Source organism: Maylandia zebra, linkage group LG10 (assembly GCF_041146795.1).
Source record: "Maylandia zebra isolate NMK-2024a linkage group LG10, Mzebra_GT3a, whole genome shotgun sequence".
NCBI classification, from domain to species: Eukaryota; Metazoa; Chordata; class Actinopteri; order Cichliformes; family Cichlidae; genus Maylandia; species Maylandia zebra.
The window spans coordinates 8,863,645-8,882,758 of record NC_135176.1 but is presented as its reverse complement, the minus strand read 5'-3'; the positions used below and the strand labels follow the sequence as shown (position 1 = coordinate 8,882,758).

Below are 19,114 nucleotides of genomic sequence, written 5' to 3'. Positions count from 1 at the left end.
TACTTGTGCAGATATCTAAACAGGACTCCATGAATATTTGGGCATATTTCCATGAGATCTTTTGGTGATAAACCAAAAGACTTGTTTCTGGTGTTTTTACCTCATTTTGCCAATCCCGTGATGGTCAATCAAGAAAAAGGCCGATGCATACAATTTTTACGGCAAAACTATGTTTTGTTTTATCCAGACCAAATGCCAGACGTGCACACCATTCAGTCACCAATTTCTATCTGCTTAAAAAATCAACTTATGCAAACTTTTGTCTAGATAGCCCCATTAGGTGGGCGCTGCCCCTAATTAGGCTGCTTCAAGGTGTGCCACCAGTGGCCACTGTGGTCTATTTCTGGTTGAGTGTGGTACAGCCAGCCCCTGGGCATATAGGAGCAGACCAGCACATTAGCAGGCTAAATGAAGAGGAAAATTGGTGTAATGTCATATTAAGGATTCATCACTGTGCCCCCCTTAATGGGTAATGAAGGGGACACACATGTCAGAGAGAGATCTCATCTACAGGGACCTCAGCTGCTGGCCCACCCCTCTTCATTACCATCCAGCCTATGCCTGTGGCCCTTTTTATTTAACACTATTGCACTCTCTCCCTCCCTGCCTCCCCACTCACCCGCTATCCATCTATGTGTCTGTATGTCTGTCTGTAACCAAATGGATTTGCAATCACATTAAAGATTTATTTTTTCATTTTTTTTTCAGAAGCAAAAGAGACATATCACTGATTGTAAGAAACTCATTTTGCGCTGCACGTAGCCCCTCCCTCTCACAGCAGGTGCAGGTGCATTTGTGTCTCTCGCAGCTCTCAAAGCTGATATTCATATTTCGCTGTCGCTTGTTTTGCATTTTCTCAAAAACTGAACAATCACTGAGGCCCAAAGCTATTCTTACCAAAGAAGAGGGCAGTAAACTAATTATCTATGTTATCTATCTATCCATTTATCTATATACAGTTGCTTTAACTGTCATGGTTATTGCAGCCTTGACCTTTCCACGGGGGTGATTATACAGTTGTTTGTGGTAAAAGTGTTGATACGTTTGGCTGAGTGCTTCTGTCAACTCTAAGTCGCTCCCAGTTCCATCTCATCTGTTAGAAGTATTTAACAAGCACAGTGAACTTTTCAGAACTTATTACAGACTAATGTGTCTGCGAAGAGGAGAGCACTCTTCCCCTCCATTGGGAGACGGCAGGCAGAAAGGCAGTGATGTGCTCATGTGAGAATATTAACAGCCAACTTGTTTGGAGACACTCTTATCTAAATGAAATTGGAACAAGGACAGCGAAACATTCCTTTATATAATTTGCATTTGGAAAAAGGGACCCTAGGCTCATTATTTAAGAAAGTGTAAGCTCCTTTTGTGCCAAATCTCATTAAAGCCATCCCTAGCTCCTTTGTTTACTGCCTCTAATCGAGGCATTTATCTTTATTGTGTTGCGCCGATGTATGTTTGCTGAAATTAATACACATTTGAGCCTGGGCGAGGTATGGATGTACCAGATGGATAATTGATTTTAAAGTGAATCAGAACTGTTGAGCCATAAAATAGGTACATTAGCATGCATATTAATAAGGCAAATAAGAGCACTAAGAGGCCGCCACAAGGCCAGACACAATGGCAGGCTTCATTTAGTGAAATAGTAGGAGAGACAGTGAGTTATCTCCTTCTTCCCCGTACTTTCTCCCCACCTACCACATTGTCTTGTCTGAAAATATTTGTGAGTTTGCACATACTAAGACTTTCATGAGATAGGAGATGAACTTAGTATGTATCTCAGGCTAGTGTTTTATATTTGGCTCTCTCCTTTGACACACTGTGCACACACATAACTGAAAACTCTTTGCTTAGTAAAAAAACCCCAATTTTAATGCGGTACATCAGACAAGGAAAGTGGTCTTGCTGTTTCAGAAAATGTCAAAATAAGGACGTATGAGAAGCTCGGGTATCTAAGCCAACAATTTTAGTTTGGCACTTATTCTGTTTGACAGTATCAAACACATAATATCCAATATTTTGCTGTCTGTGATAGGTTTTTCGTTGTATCGTATCACAGTTCTTTTCAGACCAAACAAACAATGAGAGGCTTTGTGAAAGCCGTCCATCTGTAACTTCCCGGTGATGACTTCTCATCAGCAGCTGATGAGCATTGTTTTTTTTTTTTCTGGCGTAGCCTCTGTCCTACTTCATCCATACCAGGTTAAGGTTCCCCTCACCGCCTCTCAGCGTTGCATTTCTTTTTGTCTGCTAGAAAAGGGGAGAGGGTCTGAGAGAGGCATTTTCCCATTGGGTTGGGAATAAATTGAACTTTTTCATGGACAGCAAACACTGATTAGATATTTATGACCAAGGTCAACCTTTCTGATTCCAGCTGGCAAAGGCTCTGAGGCATACAGAACAGAGCATCACACACATTCTCCCTCCCTCACTCACACACACGCACACATAGCTTGCCCACACTCAGACGCATGCATGCAAAATATGTTTTGACGCCTTGCAAGCACATACACACAAGTGCATGTATACATATATATATAAAAACATATATGTATATGGTATATGGATCGTGCACACATACTTTCTAATAATGTTTTACTTAGTTGTATTTAATGTAATACCAATTATCCAGCACTCTCTAGAAAAATGCAGTTTCTAAATTACGGTCTTGACATTTGAATGGTATTGTGACTGCAGCCACTTTATCGGGGTAGTACACAGCTAACGAGAGCTGAGGACACACGTGCCTGAAAGAGGTTTCAGAGGTCAGTTACTGAGGTGTAGCTTACACACAACAAAGAAAGAGTTATCAAGGCTGATTCATTCTTAGCCTTAAGGACGTCATCGTGCTAGGTAATTTAGTCCAGACTTATGGTTGTAGATGATAATAGCTTGAGGAACACAGATAAAGACTTAGACATATACTATAATTAGGGGGTTAATTATGTTTATATTACCTTTGATGGTGCTCAAGCTCTCAGTCGTCCCCCCTCCCCACGCACTCATCTCAAATTTTCTTATGTCTGTATACCGCTTCCTAGCTGCCTGCTCCCTCGCACCCCGTTTCTCAATATGTTGCCCACAGCTGCTTCTGTCTGAAAACTGTCCAGCTAATTAACTGGTGGGTCTGTGGTAGTAATAAGAATCATGACAGCAGATGAACAATACATCTGCTACTTTTAAATTTTTCTAATGACACTGGGTCCACTTTGGGCCTCATTGCAACTCGCCATTCACCCAGGGACTGTACAGCTTTTAACCAAGTCTCTACCCCCACAGAAACCACTGACTTTGATTTATGCATGACAGTTTTAAAATATTCCATTTGTATCAAGATTATAATTCCCTAGCTAAGCTTTAGGTAATGCTTCAATTGTATAAAAATTATTCTTGATAATTCCAGTTTTGATGTATTGCAGATACATCATGCAAATGTATGATCATCAATCAGTAAATCAATATTAATACAACTTTTCAGATAAATGCTTCAGATAACAAGTAATCGAATAACAATTAAATTCAAGTTCTGTTTTAATTTTGTTGTAAAACTTTTTTAAACTAGCAAAATAAACGAATAATTTTACAAATGTGCAGCTGCCTCTTGTGTGACCATATCATTTTGACAAACTACTGTACATTAGCTATATTACTACACATGAACCTTTCTGTTACTGTGAAGAGATATAGAACATAAACAGACACCGACATCTCAAGGAGCCTGCTATAAAGTGTTATTACACTGAGCTATAAAAGTGCCAGATAACTTAAGGTTAAATAAAGAGTGAAAATAAATTAGATAGTTAAGAACCAAGAGCAGCTGTATTTGTGTGGGAGCATATCAGTGCTTTGGTTTCCAACCATTTGCTGAATTTGGGACCAGCTCTTAATACCCAGCACAAATAAAGAGCTAAACTAAAAATGTATGAAGCTTTAAAAAAAAAATTTCAATACTAACTGCTTTGAGTACCTTAAACGTGTTAAATATTTTTTGTACAATTGTGTCATTGTCCATCTTCAGTCACCAAGTCTGCTCCCCTAAAACACTTTTGTTTTTTACAATCAGGGCCTCAGTCGTATCGTTGTAGCCATTATTTTTGCTGGCTATAAAAACATTTTACAGACCAAATTAATCAGTGAGATCTCAAACTATGGCAGAATTCCTGAAAAATAGTCCTGTTAAATTTATGCCACCTCTAATTGGGCTTAGAGCACAAACACACATGGCAAGCCACCAGACTTAGTGTACGAAGTATTTTTCTAAACAATAATAGAAGTTTTTTCAGACATGTATTTAATGAGGGGTTCCTTTCATTTTAAAACTGTAACATAATAGTTTATTTGTCAAAATAAAAACAATTAGAATAAGATCCTGAAGGCCATCCTGTGTGAATATATTTTCGAATATATAGTTAGGTCTAGTCTAGTATTTGGACAATAAGACTTGTTTTTAAATTTTGTCTGTCTACATGACCGCATTGTATTGAAAATTAAGCAATCAAGGTATAATTGAGTATTGAATTTCGGATTTAATTAAAGGGGTTTAAAAAAAATAATAAACACATTTTTTACACATCCCCTCTCTTTTTAAATGCTCAAAAGTAATATCACATAAGCTGTTTTCCTTTATCTTATGACAAATTAGGGGATAAAATTTTGAAAGTTTAAGTGTAGAATTTGCATTTGGTAGTTGTTCCTGAAAACTCTTAAAATGCAGATCAAACAGGTGTCATTGGATGTGAAAAGACCATCATTAGGCTGAAAAATAAAACAGACTTATCAATGTGATAGAAGAATTTTAAACCGAGGTTTAACTTGGATGATGTGAAGAGAAAAGCATGGAAAATGAAAGGAAGGGCTAATTATCCATGTGTAACAAATTATCTGTAAAATATAGTGGAGACAATGTTAAGGCACGTACAGCTGCTAGTAGAACCAGATCTTCAGTTTTTATTGATGGAGTGCTGATAGCAGTACCAGGATGAAATCTGGTGTGTACAGATGTTTATTTTTCTCAGACTCTAAGCCTGTAGTACTAATAGAATGGCACTTCACAATACAAATGGCACACTTTTCATTCTTCATGCTACAGTCACAACAGGGAAAACTGTGGCCAAGACCATGGCACAACCCAAATTATTGTCACTGTGTGAAGCTAACTTGCAGTCAATAGGACTTTATAATGGTTGCTTGGAAGACGGGGATCAGGTCAGCAACCACTTGCACATCTTCAAAGTGTCTTTGATGTGCCAAGATGGCGTTAAAACAGCAAAAAGATGGAATAATTCTACCATCTGTCTGATATCAGTTGGTGAATAAATGGGGTTAAGTTAGCAATTACATGGAGTGTCTTTGTGGTAATACACTGTTTAACTGTAAATTTGTGAAAGTAGACGTTTCTAATCCCCCCCCAAAGCCACATGTCCATTGATACTATGACTGCTCCCAGACTACCAAAAAGCAAACCAAAAAAAGCGGCAAATAATGATTCAAGCATAAAAGAAAATCGCAAAGTAAGAATAATAAAGCATCCTCGACTGTACCAAAGTGTAAAACAGTTAAACATGGATTCTTAAAATCCATGTTTAAGCCAGCCAGCTTATTAATCAACCAAGGACCCAGACAAAATTTGAAACCTTAACTTTCAGCCTTTTACACCAAACTGGAAAACACAAAGAACAGTTTTGTTTGTTGGTATCTCTTGGTTCTGAATTCTTCAACATTTTGTTTGAGTTAGTGCTCAGTAATTATAGTTTAACATTGATGTAGATGCTGATAATGACAGCCTCAACACTAGAATTAATCTACTATTAGACTCAATTGACTTCTCTCAAAATGTAAGTGAGCCCACACACCACTTTAACCATACTGAACATGTTCTGACATCTTACATAGAACATAGAACCAGAACACTACTTATCAGCATTCGCTGAGAACCCTTTATTGTCTGATCACTTCTTAATAACTTTTAAATTTACAGATTACAGAGCAGTCTGGAATAAATGTCAATACAGTAGATGTCTTTCTGAAAGTGTTGTTACCGCATTCAAGGATGTAATTTCTCCACTGTTGTCTTCAATTGCATGCACAACTCCAATGCAGAGGCTGATTATCTCATTAATTACATCCCCATTGTGTACAACCCTGGATATTGTGGCTCTGAAAAGAGAAACCCTCAAATCACTAGTGCTTGACTCACAAACACAAATCTTCATTTAGCCTGAGAAAAAGATTTTCTTGCTCTTTAAAAAGAAAACAACCTCAGGTCTCTTTTTAAAATTTTTATTCAGGGTTAACAAGGAGTCAGAGCTCTTTTAAGACAAGCATTCCCGTAATTTTAACTAATGATTTCACAAATTTCTGTACAAATAAAATTGTCATCATCAGAGAAAAAGATCAAAACACAGACCATTATTATGGTTCGGTACTACTTAAACTCTACAATTGATCTCTACGAGTTAACTTCAATAATTGCTTCCAAACCATCAACATGTCTATTAAACCCTCATTCCTACTATTCCTACCATTAATTAGTGTTTCAATCTTAAATGTGAATAATATATCTCTGTTAATGGGCTGCCTACCACAGGCCTTTATGTTGGCAGTAACTAAACCATTAAATTTAAAAATCTGTCACTTGACCCAGCTAGATTAGCTAATTATAAACCAATCTTCAACCTTCCTTTTATCTCAAGCAATGGTTGTTTTTTTTTGAAGAGTTTAGTCAGTATACAGAATTAATCACAGTAAAGAAACAGCAATCAACACTGTTGACCACAATATTTTATTAAAGAAATAAGAGCATGCTGTAGGTATCAAAGGCATTGTGCTGCAGTGCTTTGAATCATATCTATCTAATAGACTCCAGTTTATTCATGTAAATGAGGAGTCCTCTTCTCATGCTAAGGTTAATTATGGAGTAGGGCTGCCACAAACGATTATTTTGATAGTTGACTAGTCACCAATTATTTTTGCGATTAGTCGACTAATCAGATCATGCATCCATTGGACGTAAAACGTACAGCTTATTGCACCAGCATTATTCTGCTCTTATATAACTATCATTAGCTTACAGCTTTAAGTGTTTAAGGTATGTGCTAACTAAAAATAAAGACAAGATGATAATTTATTCAATTTTAATTAAATTTGCAGATTGTTTCGGTGGAGTTTAATAAACTCAGCCGTCTGCTACTTACTATCTAAAATATAACAGGACACCGGAGTATATTCTTGAGCATCTCACACTTCTGATAATCAGTTGTCTGCTTGACGTTATTCAGCTGTGTAAAAACTATAACTTTAATCTCAGCCAAACTGATTTACTCAGGAACAAATAAAATACTGAAAAAAGCCAAACAATAACATTTTTAAGTTATCTAAGTGACTCATATATCATGTTTATCCTGAGTAGCGAAAGACGGCAGTGGGTTTGAAAACGATTTGCCGGGAGTCCGGTGTTCTCACCGGCTCTAGTGAGCCTTGAACCCCGACTAGCTATCGAGCTGGTGGGTAACAGATGTCTCCAAAAACATCGGAGTGCTTTTGAAAATATGTGGTGTCTTGATAAACTGAGCAGATATTTTAAGTTTACACAGCTACATTCTCGCCTGAAAATATGTTAAACGTTTATTTTGTGACCCAGAAAGTATAATAAGAGTAAAATTAAAACTAACTAGGTGCCGCCATTGTTGGAAACTGAGCAGGGGTGCGCTGGGCCGCGCTATGAATTCTGGGATAGGTTGGGCCACGAATTATACACCCGGACCCATCCTTCAAATCTGGGGAAATGAAGGCCACATTTGTCGGAGTCTTCGAATTTGGACAGTCTTCGTCGTGTCGCTGTAATGTAATTGGCCTACAAATGCGGGCACAGGAGGATGCGGTTCCTGAATTTGGACACAGCTACGATACCGGACACTGCTTCTTCTTCGGCGTTTAACGGCAGCTGGCATCCTTGTACATACAGTGCTGCCATCTTCTGTTTCAGTCCATTATTACACTCTTAAATCCTACTACTTATTCCTGCGTCTTTTGGGATCTTACAAAGCTTCAAACGATGCGTCGACTATTAAATTAGTCGCCGACGATTTTCATAGTTGACGTAATCGTGACTAGTCGACTAACTGTGGTAGCCCTATTATGGAGTTCCACAAGGTTTCGTGCTGAAACCACTTCTGTTTACATTATGCATGCTTCCCTTAGCCAGTATGATTAGAAGGCATAGCATGCATTTTTCATTGCTATGCAGATGATACCCAGGTATCCATTAATCCAGATCACACACTACTGCTGGGGGCTTCCCATGATGCTTCTTCAATCACCTCTTTTCATTCTGTGTTTATACACCACTGCATTTAATCATTAGTTATTATTGACTGAGTCAGTCACCTGACTTCAACCCAAAATTAAGCATACATTTCTCTTTGAGAAAGAAAAAACTCTAGCAGAAACTTTTAAGAAAAGGAAGCAATCTAACTCAGTTGCAGTAGAGGCCTAAATGGTAAATGGCCTGCATTTGTATAGCGCTTTTCTAGTCCATAGGACCCCAAAGCGCTTTACACTACATTCAGTCATTCACCCATTCACACACACATTCACGATGGCAAGCTACATTGTAGCCACAGCTGCCCTGGGGCGCACTGACAGAGGTGAGGCTGCCGGACACAGGCGCCACCGGGCCCTCTGACCACCACCAGTAGGCAAACACGGGGTTAGTATCTTGCCCAAGGATATTTGGCATGCAGCCAGGATGCAGCCTGGGATCGAACCACCAACCTTCTGATTAGTGGCTGACCTGCTCTGCCACCTGAGCTACAGCCACCCCAAAGCCTAGCAAAGCATTTCAAATTTGGTGAGGTCTGTTGGGTTTCAGATCCAGATACTCCACATTCGCACATTTAGCAAGCTTTGGCAAATGTCTTTGTATCAAAAAACAGTTACTATTCCTATGCCCAGTTTGAAATAGATAACTGCTGCTGTGTTCTTGTCCATCTTTGCTTATTGTTATGTTTTCCATAGATTCACTTTATCACTCCAGCCTAAGACATCACCAGTGACAGTTACTATATTCATCATATATGCATATTGTATGAAAAAGGTTGGGTGGGCATTGCTAACACTAAAATCTTAGAAGCATTAGTTTTGTTTATAAATCCCTTAATGGCAACTTGCCTCATATATCACGCCCTTATTTAATTGATCCTGCAATCATTAGTTGAGCCCTTCAAGTGCCTTAAGTCTTCAGACATTTTTATTATATTTTAATTATACTTTCAAGATCCTTTGAAATGATGATACTCTGTGTTTTTGGTAGATTTAAATAGGGGTTGAATAAAAGTATTATAAATTAAGAAATTGCTTAAAAAATCCTTAATGAGTAATTCATTTTGTTAAACCTCTGCTTTATTTCCTGATTTCTTAATTTCCAATTCATTGTGTTCATGTACAATGGCAAAGTTGAGTCACTGTCAAAATTATGTCACTGTCTGTGCTGTTTTTAACCTCTATTGGTGTCACATGGTATGTAATTGATACAATATTTATATTTATCATCCCTTGTTAATCTGTTTTCTGTCTCTCAAAGGTTACCCTAATATTGTGGCAACGTATGGTCGCGGATACACTGGATTCGCGCCCAGCTACAGCTACCAGTTCCCTGGTAAGTTAATGCTTTCGTAAAATATTGGCGTTGCAGCCAATTTCTGTTTTGCTCTCTCAAGCAGCACAATCAGACACACTTGCACACGCATACACAAAAGATGGTCAGTGTACACGTCAGTCACCAAATAATCTCCAGGGTTATAAGTGTGCTTCGTGTCTGGATTCCTCAACGAAGTTTTGAAAGCTGACATATAGTGAAGTAAATTGCTTACTCCTTTTTATCCCATACTTGAACACCACCATGACCAAATGTCTAAAATGGGAGAAGTTCTTCGTCTTCAGTGGCCCAATGTATGCAAATTCATCTGTGGAGAAGCGGAAAAATAAGCATCTCTTTTTGTTGGCAGATTTTTAAAATGTGGTCCTTATAATGGAAAATGAATGAAGTCATTTTCTGCATTAAAAGTGTTGACTCAGAGTGCCGGGCACTTTAATGGGACTCCAAATGGCAGGCGTGCAGTTTGGAGGTGAGCAGCTGTACCTGACTGCTGCAAGAAGGGCCAGTGGCTCTGTGGTGCTTCACTTAGACAGGCATCCTGTCAATTTCATGCTTTATTTAGGGACTTTACACATACTTTGTTTGCCATGCCAGACATCATTCCTTCCACTGATAAGACGGAATGAGAAATATCTGACAGCGGCTCAGATCTCTGTAATATCTTTGTGAAATAGATTCAGAAATGGTTAGACAGGAGGTCCAGCTGTGACCACCTGCAGATCAGATATATGCTAGTTTTATACTTGACCACAACACTGTTCCACAGAAGAAAAAGGAATAGCACCTACTTATTAGTGTGAGTGAATATAAAAAGTATACAAATGAGGTCTTCGTTAAGAGTGACTGATTAGACAAAAAATATTATTTAATTCATATAACTGAATGACTCCAACATTTAAAACAATTGCTTTTGTGTATCTTACATGAATCTTAAATACTACCCTTAAAACCATCCTAGCGTGTGTGTGCTAGGTCAACAAAATGAGAGAAATGGGACTGAACGGTAAAGGAATGATGACTATTTTTTCCTTGTAAATAACTCTAGTTAAACATAGATTTTTAAAATGTTTACTATTTACAACAAATTAGGGAATATCACCTTCCCCGAGGCAGAATGTAAGATCCTGTCCATGTTAAACTCAATTTAAAGAGTTTGATAAAGCTGTATGATTAAAACAACCTCCTCTGGGCTCGTTCAACTCTTGACAGGTAATTGGAAATTTTAATGTATGAATCAAGCGTCTTATCCAAATTAAATAACCTCAGGCCAAATATTGACTAGTGTCCTTCCTTACTAAGATGTGGAAAGCATCCTCAATTTAAGATCAAAGGCTTTTTTTCTCACTGTACACTGCCTTGCTGAAACACTCCTATAAATAAATGGTGCTGGGGCCTCGCAGTCTAGATCCAAGAGGCATAAATTGTGAGCAGCATTTCAAGGCTTTTTTTCTTTTTTTTACCCTCAGTAAACCTCAGGGGTCCACTGTTAAGAGTTAAGAGAAGCAGTAAGGAAATTGTTCAATTGTCAAGAAAAAACAGTGATGAAACATTGATTAGTGAAGAAGCACTGAATTAAGTACAACAACTCAATAAGACTGAAACGGAAAAAAAGACAAATCAAAGCTGACAAGTCTGCAGCTGAAACAAGGTTCAAGTGTACAAAACATAACCTAAAATAGAGCTGAAATATACACAGCCTGAGATGGGGAACAGACAGCACTCAGTGCAGTCTGTTCAACTCAAAGCAGACACCTGCACCGTGGCTGTTAAACAGTAACTGACACTCCCAATTAATTCCAACATTGATCACAAAGTGCATTCGATATTGATCACATGCACTATGCCTGTGTCTATATTTGTCAGCCGTGACGTGCTTACAGAATAGTTCCATCATAGCATGGGCATCATTACTCTTTAATGCACTTACAAGGATATGCATATTACTGTTACAGATTGCTGATATAAATCAAATTGTACTGTATATGTCAAACATGAGCATGTATCAGAGCACTGCCCCAAAAGGGCAAATTCCAACCTCAAACTGTGGTATTTATTGTTTCTAAGTCCCATTAAGTTGCTGAGCTACAGATGCTTCTCTGGCACAGAAAAAAGTAATGATGTCTAGTTGAGATAAATTGTTATATTTAATGTCAACCATCCAGGTAGGGAAATCCCAAAAAGTTGATTCTGTTCGTCTGGACGTAGTGTTTTCAACTCCAAAGGTTGGACAATTGACTGAAGAAATCCCTTCGATGAGTGACAAAACTCAAAATGCTACGTCCAGATGAACAGAATCAACTTTTTGGAATGTTATATTTAATATGATAATGAATGTGTATCCCAGGAAAGCTCTCATGTATGCCACAACTACAGAGAGTGGCGTGATAAATTCATGGAACATCTGCAGACTACAAGATGGATTAATAGAGTTCCTGACAGACTAATGTGACTGTAAAAAGGGCAAAAAGGGAAAAAATTGCAGATCTTGCAGCATCAAAAATGCAAAAAGGCATTTGCAAATGTTTTATGAGGCATAAAATACATTTAGCCTGCAAACAATTCAGCTTGATGAGAAACATCAAATGGAAACAGAAAATTTTTCGGTTATAAAAAAGAGCTAAAGGGTACCTATGGTTCATCAAACATCTGAGGGTTAAAAAAATTAGCTCCAAGTGTCATAATGCTGTTAAACTGATTTACATTCCTTTTATAGTGTGAAATCACAAATTCTGTCACACGTGTCAGATACACATTCAGCTCTGTGGAAGTCCCCAAAAATAAATCTTTGTTCTAAGCATGTTTGTCCCCTTTTTTTTTTTTAGCTTTTACAAAAACATTTATACCAATAAAAAAAAGTGAGCAGCGTTTGGTAAATATGCTTTCTCTGATGTTTTTTTGTTGGTTTTACAACTATAACCTTTTTTTTTTTTTTTTGCTGCAATCCTGTAATCACACACTGTTTACCTTGCGGCAGCATAATTTCAACATTATGATTGAACTTCACAATGAACTTAATTTTGGAGACAATGCTGTATACGGGGAGCATAGTGACAATCAAGAAGATAGCGATGTTTGCCTCAGAATTAAAAAGGGTAAGGAGCAACAAAGTGGCCACATTCCAACTAAAAAAAAAACTGTGTTGTGGTTTTTCAGTTTATAAAAGAATTTCTGTATGGTAGTGAATGCAACTACTCAATTGCTTATTATGTTGAAGCATTATATTCTCCAGCTTGTCTGTTAGATGGGTCAGTCTGATGATGACAATGAAGACTTGGGATATTGATCATTGTCTGATTCCACTGTGAAAATTTTTTTTTAACTTTCATATTGTGGGCTTTTATTATGTCAAATTGATGTCAGACTGTCATATCAGCATAAGAATATGATGTTACCACTTCCTGTTTGGATGTAAACTTGCCTACTTTAAGATGACGAGTCTGAGTGAGATGGCTGTGTTAGATATTTATCCTGAGTTTAAGGTCTGTTTTCAGCTTCACAAAGGTGGCTGCCTTTTTACCTGACTGGGTCCACGCTGTGCAAGTTACAGCAGTGCAAAGTGTGCATTGAATTTTCTCTCGAATTTACACGCTTGCAGTTTGATTTTAAAAAATTCATAAATGTTTTTAATTTTTCTGCCAATCCATTTTTTACATTGCTGGAATTATAGTAGTAATATATTGACTCAAGTTAATAAAGGATCAGATAATAACATTAACAATTTTCTGCAGTATTACTCTCTTGTCTTGTAGTGTAGTGTGGAATTTTGCAATCTCTGATAATATCTCTGATTATGGTAGGCGATGGTCAGCTGAGCTATTTTCAGTTCAATTCAGTTTTATTTATATAGCACCAGATCACAACAACAGTCGCCTCAAGGCACTCTATATTGTAAGGCAAAGGCGCCACAATTTTGTGCAGTTGTAGGTGACTACACACAGAAACTAAGAAATTAGAGCAGAAAACAAGGGTTACTGAAAAAAGCTGATAACTACATCACAATTAGCAGACATGTGACCACCTGTCAAGCTCCGGTCAATGGGAAAAAATGACTGGTTACAAGTGGTTACTGGAGCTCACTGGGAAAGTAATGGCTAAAGCCACAGGAGTCCTAGATTACTCCGATTCTTCTGTCTATCCTTCAACCAGAGAAAACGGTCGTAGATTTAAATGAACCACTGTTGAGCTGTAGTGAAACTGCAGAAAGTGCGACAGATATCAGAAATGCAGACTGTTTGCTTTCACAGTAAAACTTGAACCTCTTAAAACATGTTGGCTGCAACTTTGAGACACAACTTGTATTAATAAGCCTGCTTTAAATGTATTAAAGCAGGCTTAATACATTTCAGTTTGTATTGCATTTTCTCTAGTTTGGCTACACCTCGGCTAGTGGTTAGTGAATGTTTGCAGGCAAACATGAAAAATTACAGATTGCCATGGACATCTGGTAGTAACCAGCACTAGGTTACTACCAGATGTCCAAAGCACTAGGACAGGGGTGGTGCTCATACGCATGGGCACACATGAACATCACCCATCCTTTCCCCTCTCTCTCTCTCTCTCTCTCTCTCTCTCTCTCCCTCTCTCTCTCACTCACTCACTCACTCACTCACTCACTCACTCACTCACTCACTCACACACACAAAATACACACATTCTGCTCAGCCAGATTTATTGTAAATGTCACACACCAACATGATAATGAAAGAAATGTACTCCTACAGTACTAAAACCACAGGCCAGTCATTTTCAACAATTGCGTGCACTGTCTCACACACACAAACTTTCAGTTCAACCAAGTCCACAAACAAAAATATAATAATCTACAATAGCATTTACTTTTACAATGCATGTTGTTTAGTGGGACTTCTGGCATTCCTCGCCTTGAACAATTGACAGTATCTTAAGCACAGCCCATTGACATTGGGGTATTTTTCCATTGGCACACTTTTCCAGAACTCAATGGTCCCTTCCCTTAAAGCAGGTTTCAATTGGTCCTCCTCACAAAGATCGATCATCTCCAACTCAGCCGCAGCTTCATCTGTGACTAGCGGGACTTTCAAACAGCCGGTCTCTGCATTAAATGGGTCAACGAGGAACATAATCTGTGGCCTTTTCAATTGCAAGTTTTCAATCAGCGTTGCATATCTGGCTCTTTGCTTACTCAGGGCAGCGCTGGCGACTTGCCCGCTGGCTTTTAGCAGAGTGGGAAAATGCATTAAATCTCCCTTTTGAATATGTGTCTTGAACAGCTTCAGTTTGTTGACAAACGCAAACACACTTTGCACCAGGTCAGGCAGCATTTTTAACTTACCCTGCAGGGTCAGGTTCAGTCTGTCCAAGTGACACAGCATGTCGACCAAAAAGGCCAGATCCATAATCCACTTGAGGTCCGAGAGCTCGGGATAGTCCTTGTCCTTCTCTTCCATAAACAGTTTTACGGCATCCAAAAGCTCAAAGAAGCGAGAGAGTACCTGGCCTTTTGACAGCCACCTCACAGTGCAGTGCAGCGGCAGGTCACCTGGAAGCCCTTGGTCCAGCTCAGCGATGAGATTCTTGAATTGATTGTGGTTAAGCGCATGTGTGCGGATATAGCTGACGATTTCCATCACAGGCTTCATGACGTTATCTAAATTCAATGGTTTAGACACGAGTTGCTCCATGTGGATGATGCAGTGGAAATTCCAAAAGTCAGGAATAGTTCGGTCAGCTTTGCACAGCCCTACAAGCCCGTTCACAGATCCCATCATGGCTGGTGCTCCATCCGTGGCTATTGCAGTTAACTTCGTTATGGGCAGATTTGCTTTTTCTAATGCAGCCATCATGGTTTCTTTCACATCTATGCCACGGGTTCTGTCTTTTAATGGCACAATATCCAGGAGTTCTTTGATCACACAATCGTTTGACACAGACTGTGCAAATATTGCCATTTGAGGCTTGTCTTGTATATCACAACTCTCATCCAATGCGACACTAAAATACTCACATGCTTGAAGGTCAGAGTGCAACTGTGATTCAATAGCTGTGTTAATGTCCGATATTCTGTGTTCAGCAGTGTGGCGAGACAGTTGGACGTCTGATACCATGTGTTTTAATTTGTCGTTTTCAGGAGACAAAATTTCAACAACGTCACTGAGACATTTTTTAACGAACTCCCCTTCATGCTCCCCGCTTCATCCAGCTGATAGGATGCAAGCGTTATGGTCTCTGACCACTTCGTAAATTTTTGGAAAAACTGTATCTGCTTTTCTGCCTGACTTTTCAAAGTGGCCAACTCGTGCTTGCGAAGTTCAGTCCCTTTTGGAAATTCCTGGTCGATGTTAGCATGGAGTGAGCTGAAGTGGCCCTGAAGATTTGAAGCTTTGAAATGCGCTAATGACGTCTGACATATAAGGCAGAATGGCTTGCCATTGCGTTCAACAAAAAAATATAAACTATCCCACTCTGTTAAAAACGTCCTGTGTACATCTTCATATTTTCTTTTTGCTGTGCATTTTTTTCCCTGCCATTTTAAGGGCCAACTTGCTCCTACTGGGAAACTTTGCGGTATTTTCATCTCACACACATGGCCATTTGATGAAAATACCGTATTGAACTCAAGCGAAGCGAACGCGTACATTTTAAAACAACAACACAAAAAAAATTTATTTTTCGCTTTGCTTTGAATCCTCCACAAATACTCAGGACACGTCACCAGAAATGGAAAATTGCACCCTTACTTCTAGCTGAAGCTTTAATCAATCCTGTTCTAATATTTGCAGAACTAAAGGTAACTTCCTAAGGAAAATTTAATAGCATACTAAACTCCACTAGTAAATAAACACAAAATCACTGGATTACCCTCACATCCACTGTGTGTGCTGTAATTAGGAAATTATACTTGGTCTCATCCCCCTCCAGCTTACTGGATCTCAGAAACTAGATACAACCAGTGTGTTTATTTGCATTTTAGATGAACCGTCTCTTTAGCAGCTGCTGCACTGTTACTAATCATATGGACTCAATAATAAATACACTGTTATACGGATGTTACAGCATTGGCAGCTTTTTCGGTAACACTTTCAGAAAGCTTTAGCTCACTGTCAGGGTGGTAAGCATCTATGAATGCAGGTATCAATATGAGCATGATTCAAAGTAGTCAACATGTCAGTCATGCAGCTTCAGTTCATTTTCAGCTTTAGAACCCACACATAGCATCATGTGAAGCCGCAGCTGTAGGAGTATTGTGCATATGCCTGATTGTTACTACAATTTGACATTAAACCAGTTTGAACAGCGGAATAGTATTATTCAGTCTCACCACACACCGCCTCAATGTCATGTTTTTCTTTATATGTTATATTCCTTTTAAAGGTAATTCACTCTGCACTGTGAGTGAATTACTCAGAAGTCCAGCTGTTTTCATTACCACAGAAAACTTGAAAGTGACATTCACTGTAAACACTCTTGTACAGTGTTGCTCTGCTCGCCCTGGACTGCAGCCGGGGTAGGAATCAAAGCAGAAGAAAATCAAACACTGAGCTGGACAGAAATGTTCAGACTTCAGACCTAACATTCATCAGACTGCAAAAAAAACTCAAATGGAAAGGATCTTTGAGTTTAAAATGGGCTACAAAAGATATTAAAGAGTGCACAGTTCCCTAGATTGTGCAATTGGACAGCACTGATTTTTTTCCCCAGAAAGCTTTAAAAGATTAAACAAACTAAGCTTTGGTTGATTTTGAGATCATGTTTTGTGATAGAAATAAGTAATGTGTATGTCTTGTTTTGAGAGCGAGGAGAGAAATAAAGAAGCTGTTTTTGTCTTTCTTCAGATATCTCCAAGTGTCTGTGCCATTGGTTTTTTTTTTTTGGTTGTTTTTTTTTTTTAAATTTATCTGATTAGATGATACAAAGCACATTGTGATTACTTGGGGAAATCGGCCCTGCAGTAGGATAGTTTATATTTCATGTTTTCTAAAATAGACTGCCATTTTCTCCTATTTAAGAGCCAAAATGCAGCCGTATGGCTAAACAGACAAAGCGGGAGCTGACAAGGCATGAGGGACGCTACTGTACATTATTCTCCTTTTTATGCAACAGTCTAATTAGCATTAGCTCGCTGATAAATGTGCTATTGTATTATTCAGCCTGCAGCGCCCTGGGGAACGATCTCAAGATGTGCCGCATTTTAACCAGGTGTCTAGTTCGGATGAGCTCACGTGATTGAGAAATTTGAAAGGACTATCCAGTTTGATCACAGCCTTACAGTACATCGAACTGTTCTTTACTTGTCGATTGTTCTAGACTAACACGGGATGTAACGATGAAAGACCCTTGTGTTTACTGTGGATAATAAAAATGCAAATGCCAGAAAGAGAATGTTTTTTAGCAATAAGCACAAGCTTATGCTCTGTAATTTATGTACAGGACAGTTTCTGCCAGCAGTGCAAGCATATATAGAAAAGAAATTATAAAGAGTTTTAAGAATGTAGTACACTGCATTCATGAGGAAAAATGTAATTAAAAAGGAGAATGTATTGTGTGTGTGTGTATTATGCGTGTGAATAAGCCGTAGAAGCGAGCATCAAAAGCAGGGATACACCCCTCATACATTCATATTGTACTTTCTATTGTTAACCAGTCTTGTATCGGTTCCTTTTATTACATGGACGTGAATGCGGAGTTGAACGCACACAGACACACAGATATGTGGTATTCATACAAAGACGGAGATTTGGGAGCTGTGTATGAAGGGAAAAGGCGGAGGTGGAGAGACTTAACCCGGAGCTTCTCTTCACTCTACCATCTTCCTGTGCGACTCGCTGCCTCCACAGCCGTGCCCTCAGAGCCTCCCATGGCATAAATGACCATTATGGCTCCATTAGGGCCGCTACTAGGAGGTCATTATGCTACACCGAAAAACCAGGGATGAAGATGTTAGTGGGGTCCCATCAGACTGAGTGAGTGAAAGGCATAACACTCAGTCATCCAACTATTTCAGATGTCATGACAGACAAACAGCAATTCAGGTCCAGTGAGTCAGCCTCTTAAGTACTAAAAGAACAGAGGAAAGGGATAATTAAGGAGGGGAGAGGGCAGGGGTAAGTGCGGCAAGGGTACACTGAGGACAGAGGGGTGGGTAATTTGGGGTTATTTACCAGTTACCTTAAACCTACTGTAGTGAACTTTTGTCTCCCCCTTCTGGCAGTGAGAGTGATTATGCAAACTTTATTGCCGTATACTTATGGCATAGGATTGAAGCGATGAGAAGCCACACCAGTGGGAATCTGTGTTTGGCCTTGCTATCGATTTGTTTATTTATGTATTTTTAACAAGCCTTTTCTTTTTGTCAGGAACATCAGAAACATATCTTGAGCTCTTTTCAACCTCAAGCTCCACCATACTCCTAATCACTGTTGCCCACTTCACTTCATTGCTACAGTGGTTATTGTCTTTAGCTCTGGGATATCAGTCATTGTC

General features: G+C 38.8%; 1 protein-coding gene across 12 annotated transcripts in view; it reads left to right on the top strand.

Annotated features, from left to right (window-relative positions):
- The window catches only part of msi2b (musashi RNA-binding protein 2b), a 277,906-nt gene that overhangs the window by 220,629 nt on the left and 38,163 nt on the right, over positions 1-19,114 (top strand). For all 12 annotated transcript variants that reach the window (XM_023152789.3, XM_004557380.3, XM_004557383.3 and 9 more), the window contains exon 10: positions 9,581-9,655. In XM_023152789.3, coding sequence (XP_023008557.1) covers positions 9,581-9,655 — 75 coding nt within the window. The remainder of the gene's footprint in view (positions 1-9,580; positions 9,656-19,114) is intronic.